This window comes from Sprattus sprattus (genome assembly GCF_963457725.1).
Source record: "Sprattus sprattus genome assembly, chromosome: 15".
NCBI classification, from domain to species: Eukaryota; Metazoa; Chordata; class Actinopteri; order Clupeiformes; family Clupeidae; genus Sprattus; species Sprattus sprattus.
Genome location: NC_137913.1, coordinates 14,815,007 through 14,835,393, shown reverse-complemented (window position 1 = coordinate 14,835,393; position 20,387 = coordinate 14,815,007). Strand labels below are relative to the sequence as shown.

Below are 20,387 nucleotides of genomic sequence, written 5' to 3'. Positions count from 1 at the left end.
TGAATCACACTGTGCTAGCAGATGATTGTGCTTTACAGACGCAAGCAGTGAAGTAATACAGCTATTTCAGGCTAAATCCCCAGTCAGGGGATACCCTTCCTTGTGATCGTGAGAGGAACTCGGCCAGAGGAAGTAGCAAAATGGATGGAGGACAAAAGCACATATGACGTCTTTTGGAATCAACTTCACTAAATGTGTGGAGGTTACCTCAGTATACTCCCCTGCCTCTCCACGCCATCAATCAAAATTGTACTGTACTGGTGTGCAAATGTGCTGTACATTTTCATATCAAGCTTTGCTGCCAACGGGAAGGGAGGAGAAGAGGAGAAAAAATTATCAGAAGCAAGCAGATGAGTTCATGCCTGCATCAGGATCAAACACATTCGCAAATATGATACATAAAAGATTCCATGATACATAAAAGATGATACATGATAAGATTGATTGTGGATACAAATGAAAAGAGTCAGCATTAAAAGTATTGGTTGTAGAACAGCTTAGTGGGTATGCTGTCATGATCTCTGCATCAGTTGCCCAGACTCCATCACGAGAGATGCCAAAGGTGTTTACATATTCCTTCACATTTTTGTTCAACTAGTCCAGTAGATTTGTTGTCAAGTCAGTGTTCATGTGGTGGACGACTTTTTCTCTGAGAAGGGAGTGGTGTCCTCCTTATCCTGTCAGGATGTAGGTGATGGCCCCGGAAGAAGCAGTTCCCATCACCTTTGGCTTTATATGTACGCTGTGGTTGTCCAAGGTCCTTTGTGCGTCCACAGTACACAACCTTAGCAAACGTAAGGCCGAGAGTGGTTCTTAGATGCTTCCTTCCTGAACTTGAAGTGGGTTGAAAGACTTGGTCTGCTTGTGTTTCTGTGAGATGTAGATGTAGTCATCATTGTCTGGTTTTTCACATAGTCTTTTGAGTGTCTTTTGCTTTGGGTTGTCATTGGCAGAGTTACTGGGTGAATCATCAGGGGACTGGGGTGGTGGAGAAGTCTCTTCATCCTGGTGAATCTTAAGGTTGCTGGCGTGGTGGGTGTTCCTCAGCATAAATTACAGTGTTGTGCACTTTCAGGTGCCTCTTGAGGTTTGTTGTGTTCTTCCAGCCTATTTTGAAGCCACACAGTTTCTCTCCTGTTATTGCAGTGCATTGTGTTTTATTTTCTGTCAAGTTATAATAAAAGAGTGTCCAGATGTTTATTATTTTTCTTCCAGTACCAGAGTCCAGAGTGCTTGGACTTCAGCCTACATCTAACCATGATGGGGGTAAGGATGTTTCTTACATGTCAGGGAACCGGGCAACATTCAACCTATAATATTTAGAATGTGCTGCACTAGGTGCATGCAAGTTTCTAAATTAATTACATTTTGCATTGTCCGTTCGACCCACACTAGACCCATACCCATCATGCGCTAGCATGTTCTGACATCACCCCTACCTATTTAGATTTTTGGCAGTTTTTCCCCTTATGTTAAATATATTTTTCATGTAAAATATTGGTTGGAGATATAAAAGGACCGACCCTGCCTGAAGTCTGGCCTAGGCTATTTCACACCCCGGGTATAATTTGGCCTAGAACAATTTATCCCCTGGGGTATACTCTGGCCTGGAGGGATATAGTATGGCCAAGGCTATTTTACACCCCCGGGGTATAGTTTGGCCAAGGACAGTTTATCCCCAGGGTATACTCTGGCTTGGGCCAAAGTATACCCAGGTTTAATCTGGACGGGGGTAAATTAGGGCCAATGATGGCCAATGTCTTATGTCTAAGCCATACAGTGCCCTCCACAAATATTGGCACCCCTAGTGAATATGAGCTAAACAGGCTATAAAAAAATATGTCTGCTGTTAATCCTCTTGGTTTTTCACCCAAAATATTCACAAAAATCTTATTTCATTTCATTGAAGTAAAATTATTGAAAGAAAAAAAAAAACTGTTGACATTAAATATTTTCCCCAAAACATGTGTGCCACAATTATTGGCGACCCTATTATTTCCTATTGTTTATTTCCAGTCATATTTTACATTTTTAAGTTCACCTGTTTGATAAGGAACTCTTATGAGGTCAACCATGACTTCCAGTTCCACTGGCGTTCAAATGCCATTAGTCATTCATCACTATGAGAAAGACCTAAATAACACAATGACGATGTGCGACGAAAAGTTGTTGAGCTGCACAAATCAAGAAATGGACACAAGAAAATCTCTTAACAGTTGAAAATACCCATTTCCTCTATCATGGAAATAATTTAAAAGTTTAAAGCGACAGGAGATGTTAAGAATCAGCCTGGAAGAGGACCTGTCTGTACATTGACCCCACGCAACGTCAGGGAGATGGCTCTACTGGCAAAATAATCTCCAAGGATCACAGCTGGAGAATTGTAGAGGTTCAAGTCAAGTCAAGTCAAGTCAATTTATTGTGTCTCCCAGGGGAGAAATTTGTTTGGATCTGGGTAATAGCTGCATCACATCAGTACGAAATAACATACAACATACAACCAGTTCATCACATGGGCAAGAGCAAAATTGTTGTACATAGTATTGGCAAATCACAGATACGAAAACGATCAGTAAAAACTATTGGACAAACAGTGCAAAATTGTTGTACATAGTATTGTGCAAACAAACATTCAGGTTAGAGTCTTGGGGTCAGAAAGTCTCCAAAACTACCATCAGACGCCACCTACATCACCACAAATTGCTTTGGAGGGTTGCCAGAAGAAAGCCTCTGCTGTCAATCAACAACAAATAAAGCGCCTACAGTTTGCCAAATGTAAGTCAGACTTTCAATGGGACCGAGTTATATGGTCAGATGAGACCAAAATAAAGCTTTTTGGCAACAAACATCAAAGGTGGGTTTGGCGTAGACAGAAACATAGCCATATAGAAAAGCACCCCATACCCAATGTGAAGTATCGTGGCGGTTCTTTGATGTTGTGGGGCTGTTTTTCTTCCAAAGGCCCTGGACATCTTGTTAGGATACAGGTATGAGGTATCATGGACTCCATCAAATACCAGCAGATATTAAATAAAAACCTAACAGCCCCCTCCAGTAAGCCTTAAAATGGGCTGTGGTCGGACCTTCCAACAGGACAATGATCCTAGGCACACCTCAAAATCAACACAAAAATGGTTCACCAACCACAGAATAAAGGTTTTGCCATGGCCATCACAGTCCCCTGACCTAAACCCCATAGAAAATCTGTGGGATGAGCTGTAGCAAAGTCTACAAACGTTGACCTCAGATTCTGAAGAGATACTGCATGAAGAAATGGTCTCAGATCCCTTGCCATGTGTTCACTAACCTCATCACGCATTATAGGAGAAGACTCAGAGCTATTGCCTTGGCAAATGGAGGCTGCACAAAACATTACTTTAAGGGGTGCCAATAATTGTGGCACACATGTTTTGGGGGAAAATATTTATTTAATGTCAATGTTTTTTTTTTTCTTTCAATAATTTTACTTCAATGAAAAGGTAAGATTTGTGTGAATATTTTGAGTGAAAAACCAAGAGGAAAAACAGCAAAGACATATTTTTTTATAGCCTGTTAAGCTCATATTCACTAGGGTTGCCAATATTTGTGGAGGGCACTGTATGTTAATACAAGATCAATGGTGTTATTGGAGGTGTGTGTGTGTGTGTGTGTGTGTGTGTGTGTGGCTGTCTGTCGGTCTGTCGGTCTGTGTGACAGTGTGTCTGTCTGTGTGTCTCTCTGTCTGTCTGGTTTCAGTTATTTGTGGGTGTGTTTACATGTTGGTGAATCCTGATAGTCTATCAGTGATTGGAATGTGATTGTGAGACTTTTTTTGTGATCCAAGTGGATGTTATAATCTGAGTTTTTATTGAAGTAATAATCAGGGTGGATAAAGGAAGTCAGAGAACTTGTATAGAAATTCAGTGTAGGGCCCAAGGGGTCTGTGTAGTGTGTACTGTAGTCTCACAAGCGACGGGTTGGGCGGTTTTCCGGTTTGGGAGACGAGAGCTAAGAACGAGAACTTCAAAGAATTTTAATTTAAATTCCAGTCTTGGGGAAATACCTAGGTTGGCTACTCCACCAGGATTACAGCTGAAAAGGGGAAATGCCTAATTATATCAACAATTAAAGCAATTATCAAAATTGTCATAGAACATCATAGCATGAATCTCCTTTTCATCTGTCAGTGTGTGTGTTCCATGTTTCAGCTCTGGCATATTTTGTGTGTGTGTGTGTGTGTGTGTGTGTGTGTGTGTGTGTGTGTGTGTGTGTCTGTGTGTGTGTGTGTGTGTGTTTGAATGTTTGTTTGTCTAGGTTAGGTTGTAGGCCTACACACCAGTTGTGGATGTGCATATTTATATATTATATATAATATATATATACTGTATGCAGGTTTGCTCAAGGTAGACTTAAATATGAAGTAATCTTGTCCTCCCATGTTAAGTGTCATAATTTTCTGGAAATTTTGCATGACTTCATGACTCATACCAGTTGCAAAAGCCTTGCACAACTCCATCAATGTCGCCACATCCCATTTCACAGACACTGAATTGCAAGCCTATTTTCCAGTATTGGTGAGCATGTTAACGGTTTTATTTCTGACACCAACAAAACCTTTTGACAAAATATAACAATGTTCTGCAGGTTTTTTTTTTTTTTCTTCATTTACCTGTTTTCAGTGCTGTGTCCAATGGAGAAATAGATACATCTGCATATGAGAGTGCTTCACCCATAGTGAATGAGTAGTTATTTTGATTGATATGTGTGTAATGGTTTATATGTAATGGCTAATTATGGGTCATTAATTACCCAGGAGTTGAGGAAGGTAGGAAGACATTGCATTTGAGAATTAGTTTAGAATGGAGAGTTTTGGATATTCTGATAATGCATAATTCTCGGTCATGGTTCCTTCCCGTTTCCAGGTGCATGTCCATATTCTTCCATGCCATGCTCTGGAATCTTTGCTCTTGATATTTGTCAAATGAGCATCATTTTACTTTGTTGAAGGATTTGATGGATAAGACTGCCTTTTAAGGATAAGCCATCTCTTTATTATTTGGCACAACAAAAATCATACATTACAGGCTTTTATTAGCATGAGAACGCTAGCTAGAGGATAAGAGCGAGAACTTCAAAAGTTGTAGGTCGATCTTTTTGGCCCTCTTAACGTGTCACATCGCTGAAGATGTACCATTTGTAGCCTACTTCTAGTTTGTATCACTTTTCTGATCAGTCAGGTATTAATCATGGTGTCAATAATCATCATCACTATAATTTGTAGAGATGGCTAAATAAAATAACCCTGTGATTCATTCTCAGGCTATTTCTGAAACCCTTTCAAAGTCTGATTGGTAGCCACTAGTGGGCGAGTAAACATCCACCCTTGCATTGATCAGATACATTTCTTGCGAAATGGTAATGTGTGACAAGGACCTGCAGCCACGGCTTGCCGTATTTTTTTTTTTACTTTAAAGCAAATACTGAAATCAAATGTTAATTAACAAGGTGGAAAACTTTTTCCGTTGGCCAGAGGGCACATATATACACAATGGGCTCACTATTATATCGTTCTCATGACTCTCATGTTCCAGTAAAATACTTCACTTGAGCAACTGTTGAGGCTCATGTCCGTCCTCGTGCGCAAAATTCGATATAAGACCTTTTTTTACCAATGTTTTAGAAGACTTGAAAACACATTTAATCCCACCACCCCATGTTAAAAATTAGCTCTCGGTGGAATTGCCTTAGCAGCACCTTTGCGCTCGCAGTGTGTCTCCATGACGAAACCTTTCACGAAGCTCGCATATTCCCTCCTGGGAATGGAACATGACAACTGAACGGTGAGAATCGTTGTCTGAACACTGAACAGGTGCAAAGCCTGTGCTGGTATAGGGCAATAATTGCATAATCCACACCGCCCACTGGAAGTGTCATAAGACTGTCAGCTATAAACTTGGTAACTCACTGCGCAAAAAATTCAAAGTTATGGAGCCTCCCAACGAAACCACCGTGTGCAATCACCGTGTGAAGCACGTCTTCAGAGGAACATTTGTGCACTCAACCCAGGACACTCCTCTTGAAATACTAGAGGATAATGTTTTAGGAGTGGACGACGACGGCAAGGTTTGCAATTCCCCTTAAAATTACAGTTTATGAGAACATGTGTTTGAAACAATGGCACAGTTTAGTATGCGAAATAGTTTCACCCTTGAGGAATATCCACAACGCTAAAACAACATTGGAAATAATAGGTTACAGTAGTGTAGCAGCGATATGGATGACACAAACTAAACAATGTTTTGTCATATAAACTATGAATCTGACAGTCTGTGAAAAATATGCTTGTAGGCTATATAATTCAAATTTAAACAAATACTTGTGTGTGACTTAAATCTGTGTTTACATTTTTTGACGTTACAAATAGTTTCCTCACTGTATAATTGTTCAAATAGATAATTTTAAGTTGAACTGTAAGTAAACCTCAGTACTACATCATTGTTTTCTCCTTGGGGTCAGATTGCCTTCATTGAAAGTGGTAAAGATGTGGTTAGCCTTTCACACAAATGGGGATTTAAAGCCTCAGATGTCAAACAACTGGAGCTACAGTGAGTGGCTTACTTCATTCTTACACCAATGACTAACTGTTGTACTTTTAAATACTTAAACTAATTATGCCAGAAATCTATGTTTTCCTTGAATAGATCTCACAGCTAGCCTACATCTCTTACCCAGGGATGTAACCTGGGTAGAAAATCAGTGAGGTCGTGGGGATTTAGGGGAAGGGGTTATTAAGGTTTTATAGAATACATACAAATGCAATTTGACTTGCCATTCCTTTGTGTATGTGGTGTGTAACTTACACCTCATGTAGTTTCTTTAGTTTTTGGCTTACCTAAGAATATGGACATTGTTAAATTAAAACCTTAATAACCCCCTATTAGCAATGTGTGATGGTTTACTGTAAAGTAGCTGAGAAGAATGAATGCATTTTGTAATTTGTATGCAGCAACGTTACTAAATAAAATAGGGCCAAGGCTGAATATTTTGCCTCAAATCTTATTTTTGGATCTGACCTCAGTGGCCTCATAAGTGGTTACGGGGGTTTCATTATCCACAGTAAAATCGGTCATATTCCATCTCTTACTTTTTTCTTGTTACATCACTGTCTGATGAGTTACTGTGATGATTTCTTTTGACAGTGAGTTCATTATGCCAGGACTCGTGGATACACACATCCATGCATCACAGTACAGCTACTCAGGCACAGCTCTGGACCTGCCACTTCTGCAGTGGCTCAACACCTACACGTTTCCTGTAGAGGCGAAGTATGCAGACCTGACCTTCGCAGACAAGGTCTATAACAAAGTTGTGGTGAGTAGGAATGATAGGGGGGTAACAGAATAAAGGGTACTGTCTTCTGTTAGACTGTCAGTTTAGCTTAAGGATGCAGCATGTTGCTTCTACTTTGAAAACTAAAAATAATTGTAGACCAACAATAGAAGGCATTGTGTTTTTGGAACCCATATTATCAGTGTTCTTACAGAGTTCTGTACATCTGTACATCTACAGGGATTTATATTTTGAGGACCCTATAAGGTTCTGTGGAAGAGTTCCACTGTCATAGTGGATGATGCAATTTGACCTTCCACCCTTGCCTATCTACCTATAGGACCTATGTGTATACACATTACACCTAATGTGTATACACATTAACCAGCCTACATTTTTGTGTATAGTTATGCTATTTGGTCTGCTGGCCTTGCTTCTGTGTTTGTGCATTTAAGCAAGTAAGTTATATAATGTCTGTATTTGGCAGGGAAGTTTATTTAGGTTCTTGCTATTAACATTTGTTTTGATTATTTGGTTTCTAGAGAAGAACACTCCTGAATGGCACCACAACAGCCTGCTACTTTGCTACCATACACACAGATGCCTCTTTACTGCTTGGTGAAATTGCAAGTAAGTTACAAAAGGGAATCCCAAACATGAAAACATCCATGCACATATTACATACTACAGACACCCAAACACATATTCACACGCATGTACACACACACACACACACACACACACACACACACACACACACACACACACACACACACACACCATCACAAATACACACACAAATACACACACACACACACACACACTTTCATGTGTTTAAATTAAACGTCTCTAGGTCATATCTGACCTAGTGCTTGAATTAGCGTTTGTGCAAAATGTGCAGCTCTCAGCTTTCATCCCAGTCCTATTCCTGTCGTCCTAACACTGTACTCTTCCTAGCTAGGGTTATGTGCACCTGTTATGTGGAAGAGCGACCTGTGGCTTGCTGTTCTGCTGGTGAATGTGACTTTTGAGAATTAGGATATTAAAGTGTGGCTTGTTAATGTCATCCTTTTCTTCTAAACAACATCGATTAAGTTTATGTTGTTGCTTTTATGAAGTGACCTAAGGGCTCAGGCTGAGGTTGCAAGCGGGGCGTTTGGGCGTTCACGTGGGGCAGTTGTTCCATGTTTATTGATTTACTCATGTTCACAATCTCTGCCTGTTCTTTGGATTACTCTTTTGCCTTTGGGCTGACAACCGGTGTACCTGTTAAGTAAAGGTTTATTGTTATTCTCTCTACCCCTGAGTTTGAGTCGTGTGTGTGAGTTCAGCACATCATCACTACCTCCTATGTTTCAAAGTCTAGATTTCAAACTGGGTAAAGTTGGTACAATTCTCATTCTACATGTCTAACAACATAACGAGTCACCAAGAATGAGTGTTGTGGGTTGAGCAAATAGTAAGAACCACTTTCTTGTTGGTGCCAACCTTTATGGTGTTGTGGTGTAATCACTTTTAACTTTCAGTCTCTTCCCTTGGGAAATTTCTCTCCCAAGTCCCTGAGGCATTCAAATCTGTTCTGTAGCCTTAGGCGCAGAGCGTTTCCCCTTGGACTACCAGCACATTGTAGTTTGCAGATCTGGCTATAGTGCTGTTATGATGCCCGGGGTTCCCAGGTCTGGCTACATTTGGGTTTAACGTTGTCGAGGGAATTACAGACCTTTTAGCATTTCTGTTTTGGGGTCTGGCACCTTGCCTGACAAACAATGAACTATTTGCTTTGCCCATGGACAAATACAACTTTCTATTTTAATAGCACATTGACTAGATATTTCAGGTTTCTGTCTACTACAGTGAGGTAGCTTTCACTTGCTCTGATGGTCCAACTATCAGTGGAGAGAGCTAGGTAGGATGTCTACCCTGATAGCAAAAGAACAGGTGACCACTGTTGGCCCAATGGAGGCAGAGTTGGCGATCTACTGATGGCCCAATGGAGGCAGACTTGGCGATCCACTTCCATTATGGCAAGGATATGATTAAGACATTCCAGGAGTTGCTAACATTTTATATTATTTTCTCTTCTCCCTTTTACGTCGCTTTGGACAAAAGCGTCTGCTAAATGACTAAATGTAATACCCACACCCAGTTATACCGGAGACTTATCATATTAGAAGTGTTTTGAGTAGCTAACAAAAGCGAAGCAATGTTTACAGTCTTCTTACCCTCCCTGAACGCTGAATCCAAAATGTTCCCACACAGCGGATTAGAAAGCCTCTTCAAATTTGCTTTTCTCTGTCTAGCTAGTGTCAAGTACATTTTGTGTTTAGTTTCCCCTCTGTTCTCCATGTCCTATATGCATACAGAGTGCTGATAGACTCCTGTTCTGTGGATCTGAATGTACAATGTGCGGGCAGTCTGCAGCGCAATGAGCAAGTTTGGGAAACTAAATAAATATAATATATATAAATATAAAATTACATATACCGCGGTTCACATATTGAACCGGCATTATTATGCTTTGACATAGTATCGTGTACTTTTGCTTCCCTAGTCATCAACTAAGTCAAACTGAATAACATTGCTGAGGTGATTCTTTTCTCTCTCCCTGTTCTTTCAGATAAGTTTGGGCAGAGGGCATTGGTTGGCAAGGTGTGTATGGACTGTAACAACGCCGTTGAACACTACAAGGAGTGCACCGACGAGTCCAGTGAGGAGACCAAACGGTACAAGTTTATAAGTTCACCAAACATCACAAGTTTAATTTATCATTCGAAGGTTTTAAGTTTTACAGTTAAAGTTAATCGCTTACTACCTGGAGATAGAGGTGTCGTAAAGAATCTGTCAACTGCAATTTAGTAATTCAACCTCTGGTTCTGACAGCACATTGTGTCCTTTGACATCATGTCTCAAGACTTACTTTTGTTTAAATACTCAGGAGGACAGCGTAAATACACCAAATTAATCATCTAAAGCAAACAGCATGCTAAGTGATAATGTTTTTTTCCATTTTAGTTTCATCCACGAGCTCCTGAAAAAGAAGGTAAAGTTCAAGATATAATTAACTGCATTTAAATGAGAAGAACCACTGACTTATATTTGACCAATAATCACAGCAGGATCCAGATGTGCATGGAGGTGCTGAAAGGCCAGTAGCACTGCCTACATGAATAGGAGAAATTAAGTTCTTGATCTCTGTACTATTTGAAGTTCCTGATCTCTGTACTATTTAAAGTTCTTGATCTCTGTACTATTTGAAGTTCTTGATCTCTGTACTATTTAAAGTTATTGATCTCAGTACTATTTGAAGTTCTTGAACTCTGCACCCCATAGGTGCCTGAGAACCGTTGGATGGAACACTGGGATATAGTATTTTATAGACACATACAGTGTTCTTAAGTTTTTATTTGCATTTTTATTTTTGTATACAGTATCCCCACGTTAGACCTGTTGTGACCCCTCGATTCGTCCCATCCTGCTCTTCTGCTCTTCTTCATGACTTGGGGGACATCGCAAAGAACAACAACCTCCACATTCAGGTGAGGGGATGAATGGCCAAATACACACCCACATCTCAGTCAAGTCCACAAAGTCACCTGATCACGAAATTAATAGCACCTGGTTGCATTCCAATTTCGTGTACTGTTTCTATTACTATCAGGACAATTGTAACATCTACTGGTATATGTATACATTTATTGAAATGAGTTTAAATTATCTTAAATCTTTTTTTACAGAGCCATATCAGTGAGAACAAGGAGGAGTGTGAGGTGGTCAAACAGCTATTCCCAGAATTTAAGTCATACACCGATGTTTACCTGAAGCACAACCTTCTCACGGATAAGGTATGCTTTGGTATTTCTGGTGTGGCTCCACTGGTTTCAAATCTTCCATCCCTCTTCTTCCTGGGATTTCACTGCATGTGTGTGAGAGGTGTGTCAGAGCTCAGTCTCAGCTTTTAAACGCTCTGGGTCACCTGAAACCTACGTCCTGTTCATCGCTCTGTAAACTAAGCTCATTGATTACAGAGCAGGTGTAACGCTAGTAGTCAACGATAGTTTTGACTAATATTGTATTTTTATTCCAAATAGAAAGAAACAAGTTTAGGAGATGTACATGTGCATGTGACAGACGAGTAAAAAATTAAATCAGTTGAGACAGTTATTTAGTGTCCGCTGTAGAGGTGTGGGTGAGGGCACCAGCACAGCCGTTTGCATCATCAGAAACATGTTGGTAGCAGCTGGGGACTTGTGTGTGAACTGGTAGCATACACTTAGGCAAGACAAAGCAATGATTTTATGTTAAGTTTTGAGCACGGTTCTCAATGCTCCATATCAGCATGAACACACACAGCTATCGGTTCTTTCTTATCTATCTTCGACACTTGGTCTGAATTTCTTATCTATCTTCGACACTTGGTCTGAATTCTTCTATTACATCATATCTGTTGGTCTTAGTTGAGTCCAAAGTTTAAAGTCCGCAAGTGACGTCATCCTATCATCCTCCTCTCTGGTTTGCCTTCATAGGGGTTCATGCAAACCAGCCTGATTAACTCAGACCACTGTTTGTCTCTTGGCGGGCAGCCATGTTTACTTCAGGAGAGGTTGATCATTTATACGCCTCTGTAAACTTTGGTTTAACTATTTTGTGATGTCTGAAGTGAAATAATAGCCAATTATAGCCAATAATTTGTTATGTCTGATACCCAGCTGACGTGATAAAGGTAGTGACTGTGTTTGGTACATTTTTGTTGTTGCTTCTGAAGGAGATTCATAGCCTCGTGGGTTGTGACAGTGCAGTCTGGTACTTGGAAGTGGAATATTAGGGCTTTATCCTTACAGTGGTGTCATTTTCGTTCATACTTAAACTAAAACTATGCAACTCTTTGCCACTTTTTGAGGTATGTTTTTATGAGCAACTCACTTTGGTATCATCTTTTTGATGGTGTATGATAATGTAGGGTGACCAGACGTCCTCGTTTGCCTGGACATGTCCTCTTTTTGAGACCTTAAAAATGTGTCCGACGGCCAAAATCGTCCGGGAATTTGCCTCAGCGGATATTTGTGTTTATCTGGCTCTGTCACATACAAGTGTTTCTGAAAAGTGGCTACCTGTAAGTGTCGCTATGGAAACACACCTGTGATCAAAGATTCATTATATTCCAGTTAGAAGAGTACCTTATGCTGTATATACCCTCGAAATGGCACACCTATTTTATTATTTAGTGGAAGGGAAATAGTCAGTAGCAATCTAAAACAAAATGATATGCTTATTCTACATAAACTATGGACACTTTTACAAAACTATTAAATTAAATGAATCATTTTTGTTTTGGTATTGTTGTCATCTACAGATATGCAATGATGATTGCTGGGTAATATATATATATATTGTTGTCCAATGTCAAGTCTCTATTTGATCATGTGACGAGACGATACGTTATAGCTAGTTTAAGCGCAAAATCTGAACGTCAAGACTGGCAGGCAGACTGAGCACAGCCAGAGGCAAAGCATACATGCAAGCCAAACATAAAAGCCTTTCAAAAATAACATTTGCCTTTCAAACATAGAAGTGGTGATGCATGATATGCTTTTTCAATAGACAGGATGTCAGGGCCGGGCTCCGGAAGCGAACCCTGGCTGCTGGTTCTCTGATCCAGAGAGCTGCTGACTGAGCTAACGAAGGAAGTAGGACCCAAGTGCAAGATGCTTGAAGGAATTGTTGTCTTTCAATCACTTCTCCAAAATAGGGAAAATCCCAAAACACAAAATGAATAATCCAAACGCTCAGAATAAAACAGAGAGCCAAAACAGAGAAGTTGATTTTAACAAGACTAGGAAAAACAAGAGATTTACATAGACTTTGACTTAGACTATAAAACTGGAACTAGCAAACATGAGACTTGAGAGCCTTGAGAGACTAATGAGCCCTGAAAGACTCGACATCTGAAACAAGAAACATGAAAGCTAGAAGCCAGTTCTGACCAAAAAACAAACTAGTAAGTTGCCGAGACATCACAAAAAACAACGATCCAATTAACTAACCAACAGACAGGTGGAAACAATGAAAGGTTAACACACAGGAAGTCAACAAAAGCACATGTACAGGCATAACAAACACAGAAAGCACATGTGCACACAACCCAATCACAAGCCTCTACAACCCCATCTAAACCCCCCGCCCCCTGTCCCAGTATTTGCGTGTTATACCAGGACCCTATAGTCAGGGGCGGACTGGCCGTCGGGAATACCGGGGACATCCCCGGTGGGCCGATGGCCCAAAACACCAGCCTAATATCATCATCAACCGGCCCACTGCCATCAGGCCCACTCTCAGCGCATATCAAAGTTTCTGAAGACAACATTAATTTAGTTTTCTCTAAGATATTCAAATATTAAGAAGCACAGACTGAAATTTAAAGTCATACTTGCAATCTGTCTTCACACCTATGGTGACTATTTTTCGATTTTTTTTTTTTTTTTTTTTTTTTTACGTTACTTATGTGTTTTACGGACTTCGGAAGTTCAACGTATGAACATATCTCTATGTTATTAATGAACACCTGAAAATTGGTTCTTACACAGCCGAAGTGTTCTCAGCTGTGCCGATTGAGGTAGGCCTAGAGGATTCTGGGATTCTTACATTTGGATTTGCATACATACAAGCAACACGCCCAGCCAGGGCAAGCAACCGTATTGACGTGTGCAGTCAGCCCTAGCCCTTAACACGGATGAGGCACAGCTTGCTGCTGCCTCTGTCAATCTCTTCCGTCAGTCTGATTTAGTTTGAGATGTTATTAAATGTCAATTACTCTAGCCTACATTTTATTTGGAAAACCACTGACTGGTGACATTGTGATAAGGTAAGATGTGGCGTTGACCTTGCCAAATGTTAGCTTGCTATTCACAGATGAGGTAACGTTCCCTACAGCAAGCCTAGCTAACGGTATGTCTTAAATTGAAACCGTTATGATCTGGTAAAATAAGCAAGCTGTTGTCAACATCGAGATTATCTATTTTAACATGTTAGCTGTAGTCACTTGCTTACAATCGATGAGCAAGCTATCCATGGTGGTAGTTGTAAATAGGGCAATCTTATCATTCCTAATACTGTAAATTGTGTCAAATAAGTTAACCAGCTAGTTTGTTATGCTAAAATCACTGTGTTACACCAACACTTACATTATAAACAATGTTAATATGTTATCTAGATTGTTAATATGTTATCTAAAGGTGTTGAATTGGCCAAGTAAAGCTTGCGTTTCACAACACTTACATTATAAACAATGTTAATATGTTATCTAGATCAGGGGTTTTCAAAGTGGGTGACGTGACACATGCTCAGGGGTGCCGTGGAATGGCCCAAGGCTTGATCATTTAATATATATCAATTTCAAAATTAATTTTATTGTAATTATATAAATTAAAAAAATGTATTTGCAGCACAAACAACAATAGGCAGTTTACAGTTGATTCAGGGCGTAACATCAACAACAGCTCTCTCGTTGACTTTGTTTGTTATTCCGTATTGACAGCAGTGAAGGTAGGCGCAATGGATACACTTTTAAAGAGAGTGAATCCATCTCCACAGTAACAAACATCGGAATCGAATTTAGCAAATAGAAAAGTGAGCCATTATAACGACCTGTACCTCCAGTATGTTGCGAGTTCTGCAGGGAGACGTTGGCTAATGCGGCCATGGTGCCTAGCAAGTTGGCAAGGCACCTGGGGACCAAGCACCCGACACACCACAACAAAGACTAGAATATTTTGAAAGACTTAAAACACAGAATACCACACAGAGCGAATGCTTTCTACCGTGCGTGTGTCTGAGAAGGCACAAAAGACTAGTTTTTTACTTGCTGAGTTGCTTGCCAAATCTAAAATGCACACACTTCAGAAAAAAATCCCCCTCTCTGATAACACGATCAAACGTTGCATTGATGATATGTCGGGGAACATGGAATCTGTACTGAGTGAGAAACTATGGCTAAGGGGGACATTTGCGCTTAAAATAGACGAGTCCACTGATGTTAGTGGCCTTTGCCAGATGATCGTTAACGTGAGATACAGTATGTGGATGAGGACAAATTTACAGAGAACTTTATTTTGCAAAGAACTGGACAACCATGCTAAACTTAATGGGACACATGTGCCCGTCTTTGACTGCAGAGTTTGTTAATGGGAGGAGGGATTGTGGACAGTGCAACACCTGAGGCAAAGGCTGTCAGTTGAACAGGACCTCCGTGTTGCACTGTCAACAATCCCTCCTTGCATCAACAAACTATGCAGTCAGAGACAGGCACATGTGTCCCACTAAGTTGATAAGTTGTCTGAAGGTTTGTTCCTGCTATGTTTTGTTACTGCCAGCTAATTTCTTGATTATTACCCATACGTTTTTGGCTGTGATATAGTTGTGAGAGGGACAGACGTTGTCTGTTCATATTCTGTTCACTATTTATTCAAAAGTTCTATTAAATGAGTTGAATTAAAGAGAGTGGTTAATTTGAATATAACAAAAATTAGATAAACCTCACCTTCTTAATGTTATGCCTTTAATAAAAGCAGTTATAGCCTATTCAACACATCACAAGGTTAAATCAAATGGCCTAAAGTACAAATATGACATAAAAAATAGGGGTGCCGTGGATGGAGAGAGATATGTTTAGAGGTGCCGTGAGCCAGAAAAGTTTGGGAACCAGTGATCTAGATAGATGATTCTGGAATAAAACATGGATAAATGGATACAAAATAAATGAAGGGACATTTATAATAGACAAAAAAATGCGATTAAATATTGTAATAGTTTGACAGCACTAATTTCAAGTATATTTATCTAATACGCTTTGAGTGTACTAACCCATAGGCTTTGTAGTTATACGTATAACCATCTGATCTGATAACCATCTGATCTGATCTGATACTATTCATCTTGCAAACTATACCTACCTTGGAGTGTTACAATAGCCAGTATCATTTTATTCCATGTGTCCATCCAGGCAAATTGGTGGATCCGAATGTTATTAAAAAACAAGCATATATGATGTAATTTCTTTGTAATTAACCAAAATAATGTTAAGTGTATGGGTATTTTTCCCAGTAGGCCACTGACCGATCGCGCGATCCATTGAGTGGGCAATGCGGTGTGTACTGAGTGGGCAGTGCGCTGTGTACTTAGTGGGCCGCGCGCCGTGTATTGAGTGGGCCGGTCTGACAGTAACTCCGGGGCCACTTTTTCCCCCCAGTCCGCCCCTGCCTATAGTTGCCTTGCCAGTGTTGCCTTGCCAATTAACATTTAGTCATTGAGCAGGAGCTTTTGTCCTAAACAACGTACAAGGGAGAGAACAGTCAAGCTATGAGCAATAAAGATCTAGTGTAACAATATATATACAACTTTACAAGAAATAGAAAATAGAAAAGAAAAAGAATGGCAGGAATGTAACTGCTGTAAGTGCAAGTTAAGCACTAGTCAAAGTGCCCGTTAGGAAGGGAGGTGCTCTCTGAAGAGTTGAGTCTTCAAAAGCTTCTTAAAGGTAGAGAGGGACGCCCTTGCTCTGGAACTACAAATGAGAATAGTCTGGATTGCCCTACTTGCACAGACAGCAGTGCCAAACGACGCTTACTAGACAAGCGCAATGTTAATTTTATACATTGTAATTACCTTCAGCATTGATGTTTGTTTATCGCTTTGTTTGTGTGTTTTTAAGACTGTGATGGCTCACGGCTGCTACCTGTCTGATGCGGAGCTTCAGGTCTTCCGTGACACTGGAGCCTCCATCTCCCACTGTCCCAACAGCAACATCTCGTGAGTTTCCTCTTTCTCATTCGCTTTTCTACAGACATGTAGAGCTTGTACAGACAGGTACAGACGTTTTCTTTCTACAGACATGAAGAGTTTGTACAGACATGAAGAGTTTATACAGACATGAAGATATTGTACAGACATGTACAAATGTTTTCTTTCTGCAGACATGTGCTTATCTTAAGGTTGAATGAGTCTCGAGTTACAGCTTTGTTTTCTTTCTTTCTGTCTTTCTGTCTCCTAGGATCTGCAGTGGTGTGCTGGATGTTCGCAATGTTCTAAACCATAAAGTGAAAATAGGACTGGGTACAGGTAGGGTAAAAGCTTTAAAAGTTAAAAAAATCAGTTAAATTATGAAAGATAAAGACGTTTTCTTGATAGTGGATTTGTTAATAATTGATATAATTATATCTAAATTAAATAAGATTATAACTGTTATGTTTACCTTAAATATTGTATAACAAATGTGCTATACTTTTAACTTAGTGTGCAATCTCAGGTTTGGTGACAATTACCTTTCAACAGGTTTTAAACAAGTGTGCCATTAACCATCTTCAGACATTTAAAGATACTCTAATCTCAAACCTGTCCTAGGATTTCAGTGGCTTTGCCAAGTGGTCAAATTAGGAGGCAATATTTCAGTAACATCACCATAGTTATTCAGTCATGATATTTCAGCAAACACCGCACATTTAATGTGAATCTCCACAGATGTAGCTGGCGGCTACTCTCCCTCTATTCTTGATGCCATACGGCGAGCGCTGGACTCATCCAAAGTTCTCACCATCCAAGACCCCAGCCACCAGACCTTGACCTTCGAGGAGGTCTTCAGGCTGGCCACGCTAGGAGGGAGCCAAGGTAAGGGAGCGATTTTAGAAACAGTTTATTCCTCTCTCATGATAAAGAAACAAATGGTTGGTGGAAATAGCACAGAGAGCACAGCGGTGTGACCCAGGGATTCTCATTGCGGGGTCTAACGGGGAACAATCACTCAATGAATCAGCCAACAAGCCAATCAGGCCAAAGGTTTTTCAGGACTGTCAAAAAAATCTGCTTTTTCGTCTGACGTCGTTTAACATTATGTTGAAGTACATATTCTACCATGGAGTATATAGTCTACCATGTTTGACTGCCACCCCCTCCCATAATGCACCAGCTGAGTCCTTTCAGTGTTTACTCTAAGTGAGATAATTATGGTGCGATTATGTTTCCTTCCATACTTCCCTCAGGTAAAGCATGGATTAACAGTCTTTCTACATTCCATCTGTCTTTCACAGTCTGATCTTTTTTCTTTTTCTTTTTTTGTCTTAAGCCCTCTCGCTGGACTCGGAAACGGGGAACTTTGAAGTGGGGAAGGATTTTGACGCCCTGCTCGTGAATGTGTGCGCACCTGAAGGGCCGATGGACATATGTGGTCCAGAGCCCCCTAAGGTATGAGCATGATAATGCCATATAACACCAAATACTCCTTTCCATCTGCTAGAAATAAAAAAAGTTACTGAGTATTTAGAGACTTGAGAGCACATTAGAGTCAGTGGTTTTGAGAGGGTGGTCACTGCCACCACCACCTGTGCAGAAACTGTTGTTATGTGATACGGGTACATGCTTTAAAATAATTAATTTCAACTTCAACATCAGTTCAGTACTTTGTTTGAGTTTAAGAGTAATGTTTGCAATCTACATGTTCTTGACAGGTCCTTCTGGAGAAATTCCTAAATTTAGGTGAGTCATTCTTCAGCTAATGTGGTAAACCTGCATCTCCTTGAGCTACACCCTATTCAAGTCACCAGTTACTGCCAGTCAAGCATACTTATCTGTGCTTTGCGTTCCTTGACCTACTAAGCTGTGAGTTTTTTTTCTTCTTCCTTTTGTTCACCCTGTCAAATGAACCACCAGGTGATGATCGCAACATTAGGGAAGTGTATGTGGCTGGAAGAAGGGTTGTTCCATTTGCAGAGACAGCTTCGTGTTAAAGCATGGCTGCACTTCACCACTCTTCAGCGATGGCCTTAAAGGGGAACTTGCCTGTTTGTCGGTTTTGTCTTTTTTTATGTTTAATGCTAAGTGAAATGACCGTGATGACAGTGACGATCTTTTTATGCTCTTACATTGAGGTTCCATTAACTTAACATCAAGCAATAGTTAACCAAAGGAGCATTATTTACAGCAGTTAACAGCATCACTTAATGATTCATGTTAATTCATGGAAGCTTAATGCAAAATAGTACCATTGCTCTAAACATAAGCCTCAACTCAAAGTTGGTTCAGGAAACACTTTCAATTCCTACTGACAAAAAAATGATACAAAAGTATTTCATATAATCACATACATGTATAAGTCATCACTATTAGTATTTTAATGTGGACCAAAGGAGAATCTTAGTTGGAAGTTCTCTAGCACCCTTTAAACATAATAGGTTGATTTATATATTTTTTTGTATACTCAAGTTGAAATGGTAAAAGGTAAAAATGATCATAAACAAATGATATGGTGCACGTGTTTTAAGTAACACGTAACATTTTCAAATACTGTGCTAATGCTTTATTGTTATGGCAAGTGCAATCCTCATCTATGTAGCAGTCTTATTTTTTTGGTTTGTTTTATTTGCTTAAGTGTAAAGTTCTAATTCATTGCTTTAAAACATGTATATTTGATATGATTGAAATGGAAAACCAAATAGGCTAATACTACTTCTGTTTCTTTAAAACTGTTTTTTAACCGTGTCAATGTAGGGACGATATACCAGTAACTTTCAAATAAACCAAAGTGTTTCGACCAAATGTGGGTGATGATACAGATAATGAATGTGACGGCACATCACAAAACCACTCATACCAGCCGTGGCACCTATTTTTCTGTGTTTGCTTATGACCTGTGTTTGGAGTGCTGTCTGCCTCACCTGCCCCATCTGTAGGTGACATGCCACAGGTTGCCATCTTAAACACTCACTGCCCTGTCACTGCCAGATGGCAACCAGTCTGGCTCTGTAATCATTAGCCGAACAACAAACAAAGTAAGAATGACTCAGTCTTTTATTCATTAGAATGTGACATAGTGTTAGTGTAATAACCTATAACAACCACAAGAGGGAGCTAGTTCATTCTCAAACTGTAATCCACTTTCTTTTTGAGGCAGTCATTTGCCAACTCATCAAGAAATGTATAAATAAAGTTAAATTATATCATAAGTAACTGATATGTAAAATAATTGTATGGGTTGTAACATACTTAAATCAATGACCCACCAAAGAAACCAATCTGCGAAGAAGGAAACAACTGAC

At 39.9% G+C, this 20,387-nt stretch overlaps 1 protein-coding gene across 1 annotated transcript; it reads left to right on the top strand.

Annotated features, from left to right (window-relative positions):
* Positions 1 to 5,901: 5,901 nt before the first annotated feature.
* On the top strand, positions 5,902 to 19,881 carry gda (guanine deaminase). Its single transcript, XM_080852115.1, has 14 exons — positions 5,902 to 6,102; positions 6,496 to 6,584; positions 7,179 to 7,350; positions 7,851 to 7,938; positions 9,926 to 10,031; positions 10,321 to 10,348; positions 10,737 to 10,844; positions 11,043 to 11,150; positions 17,012 to 17,109; positions 17,351 to 17,418; positions 17,818 to 17,964; positions 18,419 to 18,537; positions 18,801 to 18,828; positions 19,003 to 19,881. Exons 1-14 carry the CDS (start codon positions 5,965 to 5,967, stop codon positions 19,077 to 19,079), a joined length of 1,374 nt encoding a protein of 457 aa, XP_080708241.1. The 5' UTR covers positions 5,902 to 5,964; the 3' UTR covers positions 19,080 to 19,881.
* Positions 19,882 to 20,387: the final 506 nt, after the last annotated feature.

What these genes read in the sequence shown, in the direction of transcription:
- gda (XM_080852115.1), top strand. Translation starts at nt 5,965, where the DNA reads ATGGAGCCTCCCAACGAAACCACCGTGTGCAATCACCGTGTGAAGCAC. An exon ending in TGTCCCAACAGCAACATCTC is followed by an intron (nt 17,110 to 17,350) that starts GTGAGTTTCCTC and finishes TCTGTCTCCTAG; the next exon opens with GATCTGCAGTGGTGTGCTGG. An exon ending in GAAAATAGGACTGGGTACAG is followed by an intron (nt 17,419 to 17,817) that starts GTAGGGTAAAAG and finishes GAATCTCCACAG; the next exon opens with ATGTAGCTGGCGGCTACTCT.